The sequence below is a fragment of the Hoplias malabaricus genome, chromosome 11 (assembly GCF_029633855.1).
Source record: "Hoplias malabaricus isolate fHopMal1 chromosome 11, fHopMal1.hap1, whole genome shotgun sequence".
Classification (NCBI taxonomy): domain Eukaryota; kingdom Metazoa; phylum Chordata; class Actinopteri; order Characiformes; family Erythrinidae; genus Hoplias; species Hoplias malabaricus.
In genome coordinates, this window is record NC_089810.1 from 31498777 (window position 1) to 31517561 (window position 18785).

At 40.4% G+C, this 18785-nt stretch overlaps 1 protein-coding gene across 1 annotated transcript in view; it reads right to left on the minus strand.

The window, feature by feature from the left end:
* Window positions 1-7330: 7330 nt before the first annotated feature.
* The window catches only part of nectin1b (nectin cell adhesion molecule 1b), a 128058-nt gene continuing 116603 nt past the window's right edge, over window positions 7331-18785 (minus strand). The window contains exon 6 of the mRNA XM_066684977.1: window positions 7331-13118. Within this exon, the coding sequence (XP_066541074.1) occupies window positions 12610-13118 (509 nt within the window). The 3' untranslated portion in view covers window positions 7331-12609. The remainder of the gene's footprint in view (window positions 13119-18785) is intronic.

Consider the following 18785-nt stretch of genomic DNA (forward strand, 5'->3'; position numbering starts at 1 on the left):
TTCCGCTCACCCCAGCTCACGCTGTTCTTCTCTCGCTTGCAGCGGCCCTTCTTTCTCTCAGTTCATAAATGATCAAGGCACTCTCGTGGCTCCTTCATATCTCAGCCGTTTGCTTGTTATCGGCGTTCCTTTCCCAGCTTGTTTACACTAAATATCAGAGAAGTGGGGGATCTGTTGCAGGGATATTTTTTGCAAAAAGAAAAAGCCAGTGCCCCCAACGCTGAGGGGGAGAAAAGCATAAATATTGTACCGCTTTGTGCCAAACAAACGTGGGCCTCTTTTTAACATTTAATTGTGTCGGAACAAAGCACCATATGTACCGCACTGCCTGTGCCCGTGGGTGGGGATGCATAAACGTGACACAACAACAACAACAACCATTTTCTCATATAGTTATTAAGTTATATAATAACCCTTCACTGCTCTCTACTTTAACTGTGCTGCCACCCATCTTATAGACCGCTATACACTCACAGTTGACCTTCCCCTGCTGTGCCCACAAACAGTTTTTTCATAGCAACTGTTGTGAGGTTGAATAAGTGTCGGTAGATGCTGGTAGACCTCCTGTGGAACCTTCTATCCACCATTTCATAACATTACCATAGAACAGTGGCGGATGCTGGTCTTTCAAGGAGGGGAAGCTCAATTTCGGCCTACATCATAAAATGGGTCGGTTTATTTATACGTAAATTCTACCCTCCGTTCCTTTTCAAGAAAATGATCTGTGACCCTGTCGTACCAACAAGGCGTCTTTTCCAGGGACTTGACTAGTGTCCTCTCAATGGCCAGCAGAGCTAGGCTGCTTAAACGGCCTTGGCCCATGTGAAGTGTGTCCGCCTGTGAGTGCTTTGTGACGGTGGAGGGGCTCAGAAGCACCCGCTGGACAGAAACTGCGATAGAAGTCAGAAAGAGTGATAGAAGTCAGTCTCCAAACACAAGCAGCTACAAAAAACCCCACCAGAAATAGAAGCTTGATTTGTCACAAGTCGTTTTTAACAAAGAAAATGCCACTAAGAGGATTAAGAAAGTCTGGTTCAACTCAGAACAGAATGAAAATGTAATGCTTCCACGGATCTTTACACCAAAGGATCGCTGATTCGCTCATTTCGCTGTCAATCAAAAAGGGATTCCGCCTCAGACAGATCTTCCAATCATCATGCAGAAGCTGAGCGTCCGGGCCAGCCGAGGCCAGCCCACTGCCCCATAGACCCCCAGAGACGCTGAGCGTCCGATGGGCGGGACAAAGCCCAGCATTTATCCAATGACTCGTCTCGTTTTGCTGCTTTGCTATTGAACTCAGCGTCCACACCGTGAAGCTGTGGGAAAGACACGTCTTTACTAGTGATAAGAAGCTGATTCTGAACAAAAGTTGAGCGAATTGTAGTGCATATTTGTTCACTGACATGTACACACAACAGAATATATTTGATCACTTACTTTTGGAAATTTTAGGGGAAGATGAGCTTCCCTAAGAGCAATTGCCTCTGCCATAGAAGCTTAAAACACTCATCATGGGCATAGACTGGAGGCATACTCACTTTTGTGTGTACTGATCCATACATTGTTAAACTTTCATATTATTATATTTTTTAATTCCATGGAAAAAAAAAATGTTGGTCCTTGTTTCTGGTTGCTTCTTGTGCATATGAACATACCATCACTCTATGCTCCTTAGAAATAAACAATATGCTACTGTTCCTTAAATAATGCATTTTATAAATGACCTCCTTTCTGATTGGCTGTTTTGTATTACGCTTTGAACAAAAAAATTAAACACTCTCTGGGATAAGCTCCAAATAAAACATGACATGAAATAGGACTACTCCACCATCACCTTTCACCTGGAAAATCAGACGAAAGAAGGTGATGATGATCATGAAATGGTACATGAACTTAGCATACCATGCCCAATGACAAGAAGGATATAAAGCCCTATTATTGTGCTGTGGAGCAATGATGTTACTGAAGTGATGTTATTTTTTATCCAAAGTTATTTAGTTTTAATAATTCCTATTTGCTGTGTGTGAAGGCTGTATGGAACAGATTTACAAGCATGGATTATTTTGCTGTTTAACACAAGATTCCCCAGCTTTGAATTAACACCTGGAATGTTTATCTACATCTAGCTGTAAAACAAATGAGCACTGTACATGTAAATTCAACACTAGGGTTTGCTGTATATATTAGCGTCTTGCATTTCTGCAACATTTCTTTCACACCTCTGAATGTGCTGATGGAGCTGAGGTAGGGTGGTAAGTGGAAATGTAAAGCTATATGACACAACACTACCATGTGATGAGTTGAGTTAATTTCTTCTGTCCTCTTTTACAGAATTTATTGTAAATAGTGCACCAATCCAGGTCCTTATTTGGTCCTTACAGAATTTGAATGCATTGTAAATTTGGCAGGTTATTTTGAATGAATTAAGCCTTAGTCTTGTGATTGTATTGTGCATTAGTTTTTGTCTCATTTTAGTCAATATAATATATTGTTAGCTTAGTCTAGTTTAAGTCAATTAAAAATAGCTTATAAATAAATAAATACAATTCAATAATTTATTATATTTTTTTCTAAATTAGCAATGCTTAATTGTTGGTATTTTTGTTTCCATAATGGTTAATCAACTTATTTTTTTAAATAAATTAAAAGTAAAAATTCAGATGTTCAGATGACAACAGAAAAACTAAAATCCATCAAAATAAAAGTCCAAACATTTGTAGTTCTGTTAATTTAAGATCTCATTTTCAACACAGATATTCAGTTGGCACTGAAGAAAACACCATGCTCTTGGCAGCTTCAACTCACTACAGTCAATACCAAATATTAGCTAGAGGGGCATAAACCCCCCAGTATTGTGCTGTGGACTGTTAGAACTGCATTCTCCGGTTTGATATAGCACTGTCTGTTACCTTTGGGATGAACTGAAGTGATGTCTGTGATTTAGGACTAGCCTTCTAACATCAGAACCTGACTTTGCTAATGTTCTCTTGTTTAATGTCATCAACATGTCACAGAATCTTTCTATGTGTAAAGCCTTCACAATACAGCAGTTCCCTATTAATACCCTTGATTTTAGGAGAGACAAGTTATTGAGTAGTGTATAGAGGATAAGTGATAGACGTGACCGGAAATACTCAGAGGTTTTGTTATTGTACATCCGAGGAACATTGCTTGTTAAGCTGCAGTGACAAACTGGATGTCCTCTTTATCAGGCCACTCTAGAAATCCTTAGCCAACAAATATGACTAGTTACTCTGCTTTGTCTCCTGCTTCCACGTCTGCTACGGTGTCATTATGGCCTAATTTCCAGACGTGTTGTTTTCTGTCTGAAACGGTACATAAACGTCAACAAACTGGAGCTTTGGAGCTCGTCTCCAGGCAGACGTGACCCCCTCGGTATAAGCTTCTATTTAAAACTGGGAGGAAGCTGAGCACATCCACTGGCCTGTTTGCACAATGAGAAGCGGCAGAAATGAAATTCATAAGTAAGGTAGCTAACCGCATTCAGCCGGATCCTCAAAGGAAATCCAACGCTGCTGTATGGCCAAAATAAAAATAAATAAATAAATCGATAGATAGAAGAGGTGCTTTATTATTCTGAATCTTAGTCTGCATTTTAGCTTATGGCTACATCACATGCTACACTGTGACAAATAGCTTTCTGAAATGGAGGGTAATAAAAGGTGACCTCTACTCTTCTGTGATGGCTTTAAACTGGGTGTTGGGACATTTGCTATTAGCATCTGATGACATAGATCATGTAAACATTAGTGAGGTCAGGCACTAATATTGGACATTTAGATTATTAGAGAGAAGCTCAATCACTCCTGTGTTCATTTTGGCAGCTGATTTTGATTTAGTATTTGCCTTAGTCTTTTCACTGTGTGTATTAGTTTTACTGTAAGTTTCATCATTTAATTATTGTTACTTTTAGTTTAATCAACCTAGAAACAGTGTTAGTCTAGGTTTGGTCATTGAAAAAGTCAGCGTAATCACGTATTTTCAAAGGTTTTACTAATTTCAAAATATTATTTAGAACAACATTTCATAAATAGCTTAAAATTTGTTCTAATTAAAAGCACATTAAAATCAGAATGCTTGAACAAACGATTAACTGGAAGCCAGTTCCTATTCACTGTTCCACCCAGCTGTTCTCGTTGCCCTGACAACAGTAAAAAGACTGAGCATTTTCCTGTTTTTCAGATTTTTTTGTTTTTTTTGTGATTTTCAGATTCCATATCAGAAAAAATGGGTCGTATATAAAAAAAAAATCACAGATTTGTTTACTTTTTAGTAGCTGACAAAAAGTGCAAATTATTTTTGTCATATTTCTCATCGTCTAATGATTATTTTCCTACTATTTGTAAAAGAATGTTCATCAATGCATATTTCTCATGACAGTTCTCATTAATAAAATTATCACTCCAGAGAAGACCCCTCAGCTCCAATGTCTGGGAGGCATTTATACTCTAGCTGACACATGGCTTTAAGCATGACATTATACTCATATTCTCCTATTAAACTGACATTGAGTTTCTATGGTGCTTATGCAAGCTGTGTGCGCACAACTGAATGCTTTTATCCACAATGGGTGCATCTGGAAGAAGCTCAAATGTACAGAATATCAGTTTATGTAATTTACATGATAAGCATAAGATATTTTTTGCGTTCCTTGTTGTTCCTCTGTGCATTTCCACACCATCATCATTCTCAATGCACAATCTCATATCTCCATGTTTGCTGAACCCATTTGAGTTAGGCGGTCCTTCCTGGAGGCTACATTTTACCCAAGCACGAATACACCACCTGTTTGAGAAATTTAAAGCATTCTACTGTTCTCAAATTGGCCCACACCAATGGTTTCACAATGCTTTATTAAAAACAGAAGTAGATTTGATTCAACATTATATAACATTTGCACTGTTATCATCTGGATACAGGGCAAATTCGATTTAAAAACATTGCTTGTTTTTTGCATTTTAACTGTGTTAAAATTGATGAAATTGGGCTTAAAGCCGTCTCTGGCATCAATCAGCACAATGCAGTAGCGCCACATTATGTTATGTTCCACACCATATTGTCACGAAAAAGGCGACTGCAGCTGGTGTCCTCACAGCGGTCACTTCTGTAATGTTCATAAACACATTCGGAGTTCTCACGTCCTGCTGAGAGCAATAACAGTACGGTCGTGTCTGGGAGGGACGAGGTCTGATTCCGGATCGTTTAGGCTTATCACGCCTCAGTGTGCCTTCAAAGGCCAGTGACGGTACAAAGAGGCCTTTGAGTGGAGGGATGGAGACAGCTGCTGTGGAGGAACCCTGGCTCCAGAGTAATGAGGCCTGAACCGGACAGCTACTAACTGAGCCCTGATCTGTGGGCTATTCAGAGGTTTTTAAGGAGTTTGAACTGATCCTAAATGGATTCCCAAAGGTGTTAAATAGGTGTTGGTGCACATTGTGGTGCTTAATTACATCATATGGATGGAGTACTATGCGTTTCTTGCAAAGTTATCTGCCAGTGTAATGTATATTAATATAATATAATTAATATAATCACATATATAGTGCATCACATATAGAGTTTGCCCATGAGTAAAATCTAAAAACAGGTTTGGAACAAGTTTCGAACACAATTGTTTAATAACATAAAGACTGCATTTTATCACATTTAGTGTGTCAATAACTAAAATTAAATAGACGGATCTATAAAAACTTGATTACAAAAAATAGTGGGCAACATATTTATGTTGGTTAGTTGGTTTGTAGTTTTTTTTTTCCCCAAAGTAACCCAGATGAATGCTCTATCCCAGTGTCAATACAGATTAAAAAAAAAAAAAAAAGGAAGCCAGTCTAGATGTGTATCGTTAATATTTTCGCACTGTAATGAAAACACCTGTAACAATATGAATGGGTGTGTTGTGCTTTTAATTATTCCTTATTTCATTTCTTCTTATTATTATTATTATTTATAATAAAATAATAATTTTATAATAATTATATAAATATTATTTATAAAATTAGTTTTTGTTTAAGTATTGTGTATTTTATATATGTTTTCAAATAAACCAACTAATCAAAACAATAATCAACTGATTATTCCATTATTAAAAATAACTGTAAGACCAACCCTCCTTTTAATGCATGAATTCAGCCATTGTAAGGTGTATCCAGTGTGACCACACATTCAGCTGTGCACACATGGCTTATATAATCTCCACAGAACATCATGGAACAAATGCTTTGGAGCAGCCGCCCAAAAAAAATGAATCTTCGGTGAGAGTAGTATAAAGGCCCCTATTATTGAGCAGTCGAGGAGTGGAACGGCACTTTATATGGAGCAATGGTGCACTATCCAATACCTTTGGGATTACATGGAGTGGCTTTTATGATCCAGAACTAATCATCCAACATCACAACCCCACTAAGGCGCTCAAGACTAAATGCCATCAAATGCTTAGAGCAATGTTTGGCGTGGCACCAATGTCCACCCACTTTTGGTGATCACTGTGCAACCAGTTTGTGATTAAGTGCCTTGCTTAAAGGAAGTTAGTTTAGTTGTTGATGTTGAGGGAGGAGGAAGTGCTGTTCCTTGACTCCCTATACCCCCTTTTTTTGTTTTTCTGTCAGCAGATTGAACACTTTTGGTCTCCAGCCCACTGTTTTAGGCCCCCTGGTAGTGTCAAAGTGCAAGCGATTCCATTAAGTATTTAAAATGCAGTTTATGACCTGACATGGGCAAATGTCAAACACAGGCTATTTGGAGTGCAATTTTGAAATTTCACATCATTGCCTGATGTCTGTCTTGAATTTTGGAATGGAAGCCCAGTGCATTATTTACCAGACCCTCTGTGAGACCACATGGAAGAAAACTCCTGTACTGTCAGTAATTCAGGTAATAAAATACACTACTGTTTTGTAACCAGATATAATAACTCTGCCTATAAGTATGATTGACGCTGTTGTTTTTCATCCATGTGAGTGGGGATCTGCTCAAGGCAAACACATGTTGAGGCAAAGACAGTAAAAGCAGTCATTAGCGCCTTGACACTGAAAGCTTAAAGGTGCTGAGGGAGTTAGGAAAGCCCCTCCAAACAGTATACAGACATTATTTAAATCGCACCATGTTGCCAAAACACAGCCTTTCCCCAGCCTTTCTTTTCCAGTCAGTCTTTCTCATGCAGATTAAGTAATTGGCCTTTTGTTTCCAGAGACCACCTCTGTTGTTAACAAACCCCAGCTGAAAACAGATGGACATGTCCTAGCTTTAGGTATGGGAACAATATGAAAACAAAATGGGTTATAAACAGAAATGAAGAGGTAGGAACTTATGATTCTGTTGTTCACTTCTTTTATTAGGATCCACCATGTCAGTAATAACATTGCTATAACAAGGCTTCTATATACACTTCTTATCCAAAAGTCTGTTGACACTCCTTCATGACACTTATTACAAAAGCATCAACTAAAATATGATTAGGGAGCTCTGGATTGATGGCACATGAGCTTAAGGTCATAATGCTCCATGCCTAGAAGGCTATATATATTTAAAAAAACAAACAAACAAACAAACAAACAAACAAAAAAAACACAGCAATGGGTTGAGGAGCATTAAGACAGCGTTTTCAGGAGGGATGGAGCAAGAGTTAGAACGGCACTCACAATCCAGAACTAAGAAGTAAGAGAACTGAGACAAACGGTCATTCATCATTGAAATCTTTTAATGTTGTTTTTCTTTTTAAAGCAAATACATTTTACTTCACTGGGTCAACACATGTGAACAATATTTTTTTATTATTTTTTTTTCATAATCAACCTCGGCAAACATACATTCACACGGCTGCATGTAGACTAGATCATTCTTTTTGTGTTAATGTTGCAGTTATGTACAAAGTGTTGGATATGCATTGATGCCTGAACCCTACATGGGACCCACTGGCATATCCCAACTCATTGAAGTCAAGAAGAAAGTAGAATTATGGCAACAAGCTGTACAGCATCCAGCCGATATCAAGCCTCTGTTTGGACTTTTTCTTGAGATTCGCTTCAAACTTGAAAGGTGTGCAGGAATGGTGTTCCCTACTTCAGTTCGCCAAACGGAAACCCAGCTTAGGGTCTTCATGGTTACGTACAGTATTTACAATGGAATGTCAAGCTTTTGAAGTGGGCAGTTAGATGTTGGAATGGAGAGGCGAGATTGGTTACAGAATGGGAATCAATGACCACATTCCTAGTTTATCCCCATTTCAAACAAATACACAGATGAAAATGAATAAAAAAGACAGTTGCCACAGAAATGGCTGTTCACCATCTTTGGCAATAACGGCCAAAGAACACTCGACGTGGGACGTGAATGCGGCTTGATTAAACTCGTTTTGTGTCCCTCTTCTGACATTTAAAACCCATTATAAACCACTCGCTGCTTCAGGAACTTGTGCTTAACTGGGGTAAAAAAAAAAGAGAAAGACAGTGAAATGAACATAATTAATATGAACCCCTGTAGGTACCCGGGTCAGCGCCATGTGAATGACGGAAAGGGAGAAACATCTTAATTGTTAATTAACTGCTTTGGAACAAAAGCGCCATGATTTAGCACAAAGAAAAGCACGTCCCTCTATTCTCCCACCAGGATTATCCCTCAGCCTTGCCCATTCTAGTGCAGAAAACAAAGTGCTGAAGGTCGACTGAAGAGGTCAGTGGCGTGGTTTTCATTTTCCTCTTCTGTTGCAAGAAAGAGGCTTTTGAAATTATTTAGGTTGAAATCTCAAACTACAAGGCAAAAACTAATAGGATTCCCCTCATCGCCAGCCTGAATGTAAACATATAGGTATACAGTACTCCACAAAACCTGGACACCACCCATTTTTAATCTATTCCCACACAAATTTTTATTTGAATTTTACAGGAATAAATCTGTCACAACTGAATATATCATCAACCAGTTTCGGTTTCATTAACACTTGCGTTCTTTCTGGGAGGTTTCACTTGAGCTGTTGAAAAATATCTCCAAGGCAATTGCTCCACAACTCCTAAGTTCAGGCTTATGGCACTTTTCCAGTGCATGATGACTACTATACTCAACTCAGCTCTACTTGCTTTTTTGGCCCATGTTACCTGGTAGATTTTCCAGTACCTTGGCTCTCCCTCCAGAACATCACAGAACCCAATAGAAGCTATGGGCTTTGGAAATCACAACAACAGTGGTGTTACATTTACACCCTGTTTAATTGTTGTGTATTCACTTTTGGGTCCTCTGTGCATCAGTTCAGAGAGATCAGTAGCATTTCTTAGTTCCTTGTTGCATTGTCCAGCTCTTGCTGGAGTCTTATCTCAGCCACCAATCCAGGGAATATTTGAACCTCTTCAAAAGACCAATTTCAGAAACTGCCATTGTGAGTCTGATTAAAAAAAAAAAAGTGTCTACTGTAGCTTGGAGATTGTAGTTGGATTTCTGCATTGTGTCAGGATTGACGGTCCTCTCTAGCCAATCAATGTTCTTCAAGGTTTACACATCACATTTAGTCCCCACTTAGATCCATTGGAACAATGAATGAGCAGGGACTATAAATATGTACCAGGTACCAAATTGGGTAAAAGCAAAAAGCAGAGTAGAGCCAAGTGTAGTCAAGTAGTGTTGATGCTGTGTAAAATCATCATTAGAATCATTAGTTGTTTGCATTCCCTGCTTCTCAAGAAACACCAGACACATTCAGTCAAACCTGACAGCTCCACATTGAGATGTAGAAATTGCTTACATAAAAGGGCGTGGTCTCTGAGTTTGGCAGAGTACCTTGTATGTGTTGATCCTGCAACTTGAACTGATCTTGACTAAATACACTTTTAAAAACAAAGCATTCTTCATAGGGACACTGTTCGATAACCACATGTGCTTCCCTACAGAGAACCTCCACATAATGCCAAGGTTCTATATGAACTAAAGTGGAGTTTTAAGCAGTTTCACCTATATAGCATTATAGCATTTGTAAAAATTAACCTACATTATACACAGGTTTGAGACGACAAACATTTTCAGAGCATTCTGTACATTGTATAGACTTAAAAAAAATACCTTACATCTCACATACGTCATAGGCACTGCCATATTTTAGTTGCACCATTAAGCTAAAACAATATATTGAACTAACAAACAAACAAAAGAACAGTTGTTGTTATAACTGTGTGGTTGATTCATTGTATTTTTCTTAAGTTTTGCCCAAACAAGCATTATTACTTATTTATATTTTTTACTAATGTTTGCACAAATTTGCTCTTTTCCTGTCAGCGAAACCTTAAGTGGCAATCATTTGGGGCTCCATTATCTTACAAGAACCCATGGATTGTCTATGAGATTTCATATTTCAGAAGGCGAGTGGAGTTAAGCATTTCACTGACAGGCAGTGATCATTTCAAAAGCGTTCTTTGAGGGGGTTTTGGAGAGGAATGAATATGTTGTTTGAAACATTATTGTCTGTGGAAATAAAATTGCGTTAGCGAGTGGGCTCGCTGCCTGCCAATTCAGCAACAGCAAAATCCCAACGTCCCATCATGCTGGCAAACCTTCCAATGTGAAGAGCCAACATAAGAGAATTACAGAAAGGACCACAGCTCTGGCTAAATGCAAAAAAAAAAAGGAGTCCAAAACCTAAAAAAAAAAACAAAAAAAAAACAAAACACATACACAGAAATAAGGCTTACACATCTGTATCTTCTCCGTCAACCCAGGTATGAAGTGTGAGGTCCATTAATGAGCTTGATGACTCTCCAGCTTTTATTCTGTAGCGCCAGCAACAATTGGACAGGCACAAAATAGCACTGCGAACCACAGTAACTGGCAGCAGAGAGGGAGAGTGTGGTTAGGATAATCTTGTGGCACAAGGCCTGGTGGTTTTCTACCCATCTGTGGTGGTGGCAGTGTGTTGTGGAACAAGATGAGTTGATCTTTGCCTCTTTCTGATGATTTTTGCAATAACAAAACCAAAGTAATGGCAGACAAGAAGGATGGACATTCTTGAACAGTTTGATTTGCAGATAAGCAGTGTTTTGTTTCAGTATGCCACTTGGATATGTCCGTCCGAAGCATCTGAACAGGTCTCCATGTGGTCCAGGATGTATATGCAAGTGACAAAATATTACCATATTGAGCCATACAGTTAATATTTACAACGTCAAACATTTCCCCTTCTCTAGAGCATCAGTTACCTCACAGACCGTTTTTCCACATCATCCAAATGACTCAATCGAGTTTCAATCGAGAGACACTTCTAATTTACACAGGTTTGTATGTGCTGGGCTTTTTAAAACACTGGTCATCCTGTCAGCAAGGACGAGTGATGTGTTGAAGAATGAACTGGCCTTTCTCCATCAGTATTAGTGCCAGGACGAGCTTCATAGCCAGGAGGCCGGCCCTGTACATCGGTCTATGCCTTTTCTGCCTGAGTACAGTGTGCATATGGCTAAATCTGGAGCTCCGTCCCTCAGCTTTCAGCTCTGATCCAAGCAAACCTAAGCTTGGGGGAACTGACTGGAATCAATACTGTCACAGACATGCTTCGCAGATTAGTCAGGGACTTGTGTGCTTCTGTTTCTTTTTTTTTTTTATTATTATTATTATTTTTTTTTTTTTTTCATTTTACCTTCTTCCCTAACCTCCCTCTGTTTTAGCCCAGGTTCATTCCACATCAGGCCACATATACAGCATCTATCTTTAAGGCCCTGTCCACTCCGGCAGGCCCCCAGACTCTGGCTCCACGCCCTGTAGGCTGAGGAGGGAGAAAGATGTGGGCTGGACTATGAGATCAAACCTCTAGAACGAAACAGCTCTCTAATTTCACTCTGAAACAACTGACCACATTTCTCATAACTATCCACTTATATAAGAGGAGGTCTAATATATATTTATATATATTTCTTATAACCTCCACAGTTTCAGATAACCGACACCCCATTTATAAAACATATGCGAGATATTACAAAAAGAAAAAAAAGCAGTTGTGAAAGTAAACATATGGTAATGAGATAAAAAAAAACAGACAACAAAAACAAAGTATCATACATCCAGTGTAGGACTTTCACAAGATGAGACATACCCCCATCCTAAAACAATTACAAAGTCTCTTTTATACATTTAATACATTTATAATAACTTCAAAACAAAATGAGACCAAAAAAGGAATAATAATAATAATACACCATAAAATTTTCAAGCAACCAGCCTTTGTGGCTTTTAAGAGTCAATGGCAATTGGCGTCAGTCAATGATGGCGCCTCTTTTTCGCTGACGTAGCGCAGGTTAACCTAGTAGCATGTTGGGCTTCATTGTGACGTTGATGTGTTTTTTTACAAAGCCTGTTTTGTGTTTTATTTCTCTCTAATGTTCTTTTTGATGTGTTCTGATGGGGGCGGGTGGTGGGAGTGGGGGAGGTGGAGTGGACGGACAAACGAATGGATGGAGGGAAGTGTGAGGGAGGTAGGGAAGGGTCTTTCTAGCAGTGAAGGAAATGTGCTGTGATCTGTGATGGGGGGTGTGGTCAGATGCAGGAAGGAGCGCAAGATTTGTTGATTTCTTTTCTCGTGTTTGATTTGTTGTCGTCGCCGCTGTGGTGGCACATGACGTGCTACACGTACCACTCTTTCTTTGAAATGACGGAGCCGTCGGTCTGGGACACCATGTCGTCTGCGATCTCAGCCTCGGGCTCATACTGGAAAGCGAGAGTCCGTTCATCGTAGTCGCGGCTCTCACCCTCGTCCACCGTGAAGTAGGGCCGCTTCAGGTCCTCAGAGTTCCCGTCGAAATCTCGCTCTCTGGCCTCGAAGCTGCCAGGACCTCCCCCGATCTGGGCCGGCTTCTTCTCGTCGTCCGAGTCGTCGGGGTACTGCAGGCTCTTGGGCGCAGGCGGGTGAGCGGGCAGGCCGCCGGCCTTGCTGTAGCCATTGCCGAAAACGTGCTTCTTGGTGCTGTAGTCGCCCTTGAAGGTGCGCTGGCGGCGCCGCAGGAAGAAGAAGAGCAGGGCGGCTCCACCCACCAGTAGGGCCACGCCCCCAACTGCGCCTCCTATGGCGGCACCCGAGCTGTGTGGCTCCGGCGGGATCAAGGTGCCGTCTGGAGATGGGTGGATAGGGAATTCTGGGTAGGAAAAGACAATATGGAAGGGGAGAGTGTGTCAGTGCTCTGGTAGGGAAAGGAGGTGCATAAGTGCAGGTGCTCTTTTTTTGATGAGGGAAAAAAGGACATGGGGAAGGAGAAGCAAAGGAAAAAAGGTGCCCCCGCCCCCACCACATAATCCCCACCCACACACATTATCCTAAATTAGCCATGCAAATTAGACCCAGGAAACAATGTTTATATAGGAGTCAGAAAATATATTCTTGCCCCTACTATCCATAATTGGACAAAGCCCCACCCACAAATCCAATGCAACTCATGCAACCCAAAGGCATGAGAATTTATAATATTAATAATAGTATTAACAAAAATACAGACCCCACCCACATATAACACACCCATGCAAACTAGTGCATATTTTTCATATAGGATGTGTCCTCTAAGTTCCCCACAAAGTCTTAAAAGTCACTCATGCAACCCAGAGTCAACAGAAGTAACACAAGCTCTTTCTGAAATCATCCAAGCCCCACCCACATTAGCACAAAATTTATGCATGCAACAAAGAGCTCAAAGAGATTCTCTTTATATAGCAAAATAAACTCATGCACATTCATTCAAGAGACAGAAAAGACATCAAAATATAAGCAGAACAAACAACATTTCAACTTTTAAACCCAACACTCTCAACCTATAGGATCAAACCTAGCACCATCTGCTGATACGCAGCTTCTAAAGAACCGTCCCACTGACCAAAGCAAAGCAGCAGGTTTTACACTGTGACATCCATTAACGCAGCAGCACAGCAGCCGTGCCTCACACAGCGCTCAGCACCCGCGCCGCTCCTCGCATTTATCATTCTCCTCTCGATTATTCATCTATGCATTCTGGTATCAAAGTTAAATTTAACCTTGCAAAACTGATCGCAAAGCTCAGCCGTGCGAGTTAAACAGAAATCGCTCCCAGATTCACACCTGCGTTTGAAAATAGAACCCGGCGTTTCTGACAACTCGTAAACACACGAATGTTCTGTCATGAACCAGTGATCTGCATTGTGCTGCCAATGTAGAAAAACGGATCATCAAATGAGGCCACAATTTTATAACAAGACGACAAGTGAAGCACCGCCTATAAATAACATCACTTTCATTCTATTCCTAAGGCATGGCAAACATATACTCTCTTTCTAGTGTGAATTTTTAAATTAACATTTCTAAAGGCTGCTTTCTAGTGCAAATTTAAGATATATAGACATACACACACACACACACAAATACACAAAAGCAGAACATGCCATGTGAATACATATAACTGCTTCCTTTCTTTCACATAATTCAGTGAATTCAGCCACTAAAAGTGTGCCCAAACATTCAAGTATGCACATAGTTTACAGTATCCACAGAAAAACCATTGGCCAATAGAATTAGATCATTTGAAAAACACAACATCCAATGCCATACATCAGCTTCAGGGGTGTAACTTCCCACAACACTAAGCTACTTTGCAGTGGATCTGTTTTCCCTGGAATTGTCTTAAGAACAACACAGATAGCAAAAAAAAAAAAAAAGGACCTAATCTGTGCCACTTCTGGCACTTACGAATCGCTTATGTCACAGACAAGAATTGTGTGGCCAGGTGTGGGCCAAATGGCCTGAGCTGGGCTTGATTTGGGTTACAGCACTTATTCATTTTGATCCGTAACACACCAGACATCAGGCCCATATAAGGTGGATCTTTGGCTGAGTTGAGTCAAATCTGTCATTCTGTGACAGGGCCAGACATTCATTTCTATCTGGGAAATTGGACTGCCGTGTATGATCCAGAACTAGCCCAGATAGCAATGATGACTTGGCCTAAATTTGTCCCAAATATGGCATATCTGCAGCTCTACTATGGCCCATAATTGGTCTTCAATGACATAGTGAGAGAATTGACTCAGCTGACCTCAGTTCAGCCACAAGGCCACCTTATAGGTGCCAGATGTTAGGTGTGTTGTAGACTACTTCTAGGCCAAATCGGCAGTTAGCCCATATCTGGCCCACAAAACATTTACCTGACTTGTAACTGAGACATAAGTGCCAAAAGTGGCACAGATAATACCCAAATCTATCTGCTATCTGGGACTCATCCAACACCATTTTTCCAATGCTCTAATCAGATTCTCAAAGCAATGTTTACACATCTGTGTCCCAATTGCACAATGCACACTTAATACTAATTCTAACTTGTGTTTAAGTATGTAGTATATTGCATACATAGAACCAGTTGCACAGTGCATATAGAATCTGTTGATTTTTGAATATAGTAGTAATGGATTCTCTTGTACCACAGTACATGTCTGAAAATGTTGGCTATGCCCCTAAAAGTGCACTTCACAAATTATAAAACTAACACTACACAGTACACTGAATGTTACACAGAGGGGTATAAATTTGATACAGTATATAAATATTTTATTATAATGATAAACCATGCAACTTTTTCCTGACCTACACTGTGCACTATGTAGTTTGGAGGGAGATTTGAGTTTCATTCATTCATTCATTGTCTGTAACCGCTTATCCAGTTCAGGGTCACGGTGGGCCCAGAGCCTACCCAGAATCACTGGGCGCAAGGCGGGAACACAACCTGGAAGTGGTGCAAGTCACACACTCACACCTATGGACACTTTTGAGTCGCCAATCCACCTACCAATGTGTGTTTTTGGACAGTGGGAGGAAACTGGAGCACCCGGAGGAAACCCACGCAGACACAGGGAGAACACACCAAACCCCTCACAGACAGTCACCTGGAACAGGACTTAATTTGAGTTTCAGCTTTTGAAAAAAGAAAAAGATAAAGAAAAATGTGGCCGACTTTGTAGCTGCGACTTGGTATAATGTGGGTTGCCATAGCAACAGTTCATCACATGCTTTTAGTAAGAAACGTTGTACTATATTAATATTTTACGTTCCTGCCTGCCAAACTCACACTTTTAATGTTAGTATACACTGTATAGACATTATTATTAGTTTGTAGTGCAAAATTGGGACACAGCTCATATCTAAAGTCCATAGAAGAAATTGCATTTCTTACTGGAGCAATCTGGGAGCACTTACTAACTCTTGATTTCAAAGACTTTTGGCTATGTAGTGTACAAGGCCTCAACACAAAATCACAGGAGCATTTTGTGTGCCTGATATTTCTCTGGTTTTCCAACAGGACATTTGTTTTTCTCCAAAAAACTCCCCAAAACAAGTTGCACACATACAAAAGAAGGCCTATAAACCAGCCCAGCAGAAAATCACATTTGCCTTTAGTGAGACTCCCCTGTGGAAAGAATGAGGGAAGTCTACAAAACAGTGGGGATGCCGTCATTAAGGATTCAGCAGAGCACAGGCGGTTTGTGCCTTGAGGGCAGAAAAATGCTACACGTTGTCCACCAGCACCAAAATTCCAGCGCACCACTATATTAGCCAGTACATTGGTGAAATGGCATTCCTGGGGCCACTTTGTCACTTCTCCTGATTGGAGCCAGAGCCATTTGCATATGTTAATGGAACACGGCTGTGAATAGGTCAGCCCACATATCTGTACTGAGCTGCAAGGGTGCCTCATGTGACGGAGGCATTATTGAATACGGTGTGTAATGAGGCTGTCAGGGTGAACGGCTCTTGACATATTCCGGCCGTAACAGGCGGCTTAATGAGGTCCCTGTTCTGGATCTCTCCATGAGAAAGTCACCAGAACACTACTAGCGCGCTGATCCGCTAAGATATCTCTTGCTTGTGAAGCATCACGGTGTATATATATATAAATATAAACTGAAACACCTGGTTTTAGACCACAATCATTTATTAGTACGGTGTAGGGCCGCCTTTTGTGGCCAATACAGCGTCAATTCGTCTTGGGAATGACATATAAAAGTCCTGCACAGTGGTCAGAGGGAGTTTAAGCCATTCTTCTTGCAGGATAGTGGCCAGGTCACTACGTGATGCTGGTGGAGGAAAACGTTTCCTGACTCGCTCCTCCAAAACACCCCAAAGTGGCTCAATAATATTGGTAAATTCGTAGGCACAAATTTCCTTTCTGACACCTGTTTCAAGGATACTAACATGGAGTCCCCTTCTTTCTGCTCTATTAAGGCTAAACTTTAAATCATGACAGATTGCTGTGAGGATCTGATTCAGATTCATAAACATAAGTAAGATCAGGTACTGATGCCATATCACCCAGTCTCGGCTGCTCTACAGTACACCATTCCGTTTCTCGTGCTTATTTATGAATTCATGTTTCAGTTCTGAGTCTAAAAAGCTTTTTTTCTCTTTTTTCTTCATTAGAATAGGTCTCTTTAAACTTTTGGACACCGTGGATGTTCATGCCCACAAACCAAGAATCTTGTTACAAATGAGAGTGCCGTTTTTAATTAGCGGTTATGACAAGGACGCAAGATAGAGACTACAGAAAAAGATAACCATGACGCAGGGCTAATAATGGGCTTTGGTATGATTGCGTTTTTACTCTTAACTCTATTAAGCCATTATACCCAATTACAGTAGCTTTCTCATTAGTGAAATGATAAATGTTTGGCAAGAAAGGGTGGCTAGTGCTAACCAGCGCTAAGGGCCAGGGGAACAGTTAGCCTTTGGAAGTCCTGCCTAATTCCTTAAGCTTAATTACTGAAAGAGTCCATCTCTCAGTGGTCAGGCCAACTCAATCACAGGAGCATGGGCTTTGTTTATCATGGGTTTCTTGCTTGCCTCTTCCCACTATGAGGTGTGTGTGTGTGTGTGTTTGTGGAAAGGTTTTCTCAGGGCAGCGCTGCTGGCCAGTCTCTCAGATATCAGCTCTCAGGTTTTAATCTGGACCCTAATGGGATTAGAAGAGACTGAGGGGCTTCATTACCTACATGACTGAGAGAGCAGGCAGGGTCACCTTTAGAGAGAGAGAGGATGACTGAGACATTTAAAGGAAAGTAGCCTTCCTCGTTTAATCCTGTCTTCCTCCCTTCATTGCACCCCCTCCATCAGCATCTGTGCACTTTCTCTACATTCCTCTCTATCATTCTAATTGCTTTTTCCCCTTCTCACACTCTCACTCTCTTTGTGAGTATATGTGTGTGTCCGTGCTGTACTTGTGGCTACTGGCAGTGAATAAGAGACCCAGACCACACCTCAAATGTGTAAACCAAAAGCTATGAAAAGAACTTGAAAGCTCCTTTCAAAAAGAAGACGTGGCCGCCTCAATGTGCATTAAAAGAGATGAAGTGTCTCTATAAACTTAAACATGTAAGCAGATTTAAGAAAAGCTTCTGATCCGGATCAGTTAGCTAAGAGGCCAGAGATGAGAGGAGACAATCCGTAAAATACAGCATCTAAAGGTCACAAGTCTCCTTATATATCCTCCAATACACAAACGTGGACTTCACACTTCAACATAACATTACTATGTACAATAGAGGGCAGCGTTTCCACAAGTCAGCTTGCATAGAAAACATAGAAGAAATGCCAATCTGTTTTGAATTGTAGTTCTGAGAGTTTGGACAGAAGTAAAGTATTGAATGCAGTAAAGATAAAGGATCTGAACTAACAGCAAGCCAGACATTTGTTAACAAGTCTGGTACTGAATATTAAATCTGACCAATACTTTGTTCTTTCACGCTCTATTAATCTCATAGCTGTAGCAGTCCCAAATATGCATGTTATCCCTAAA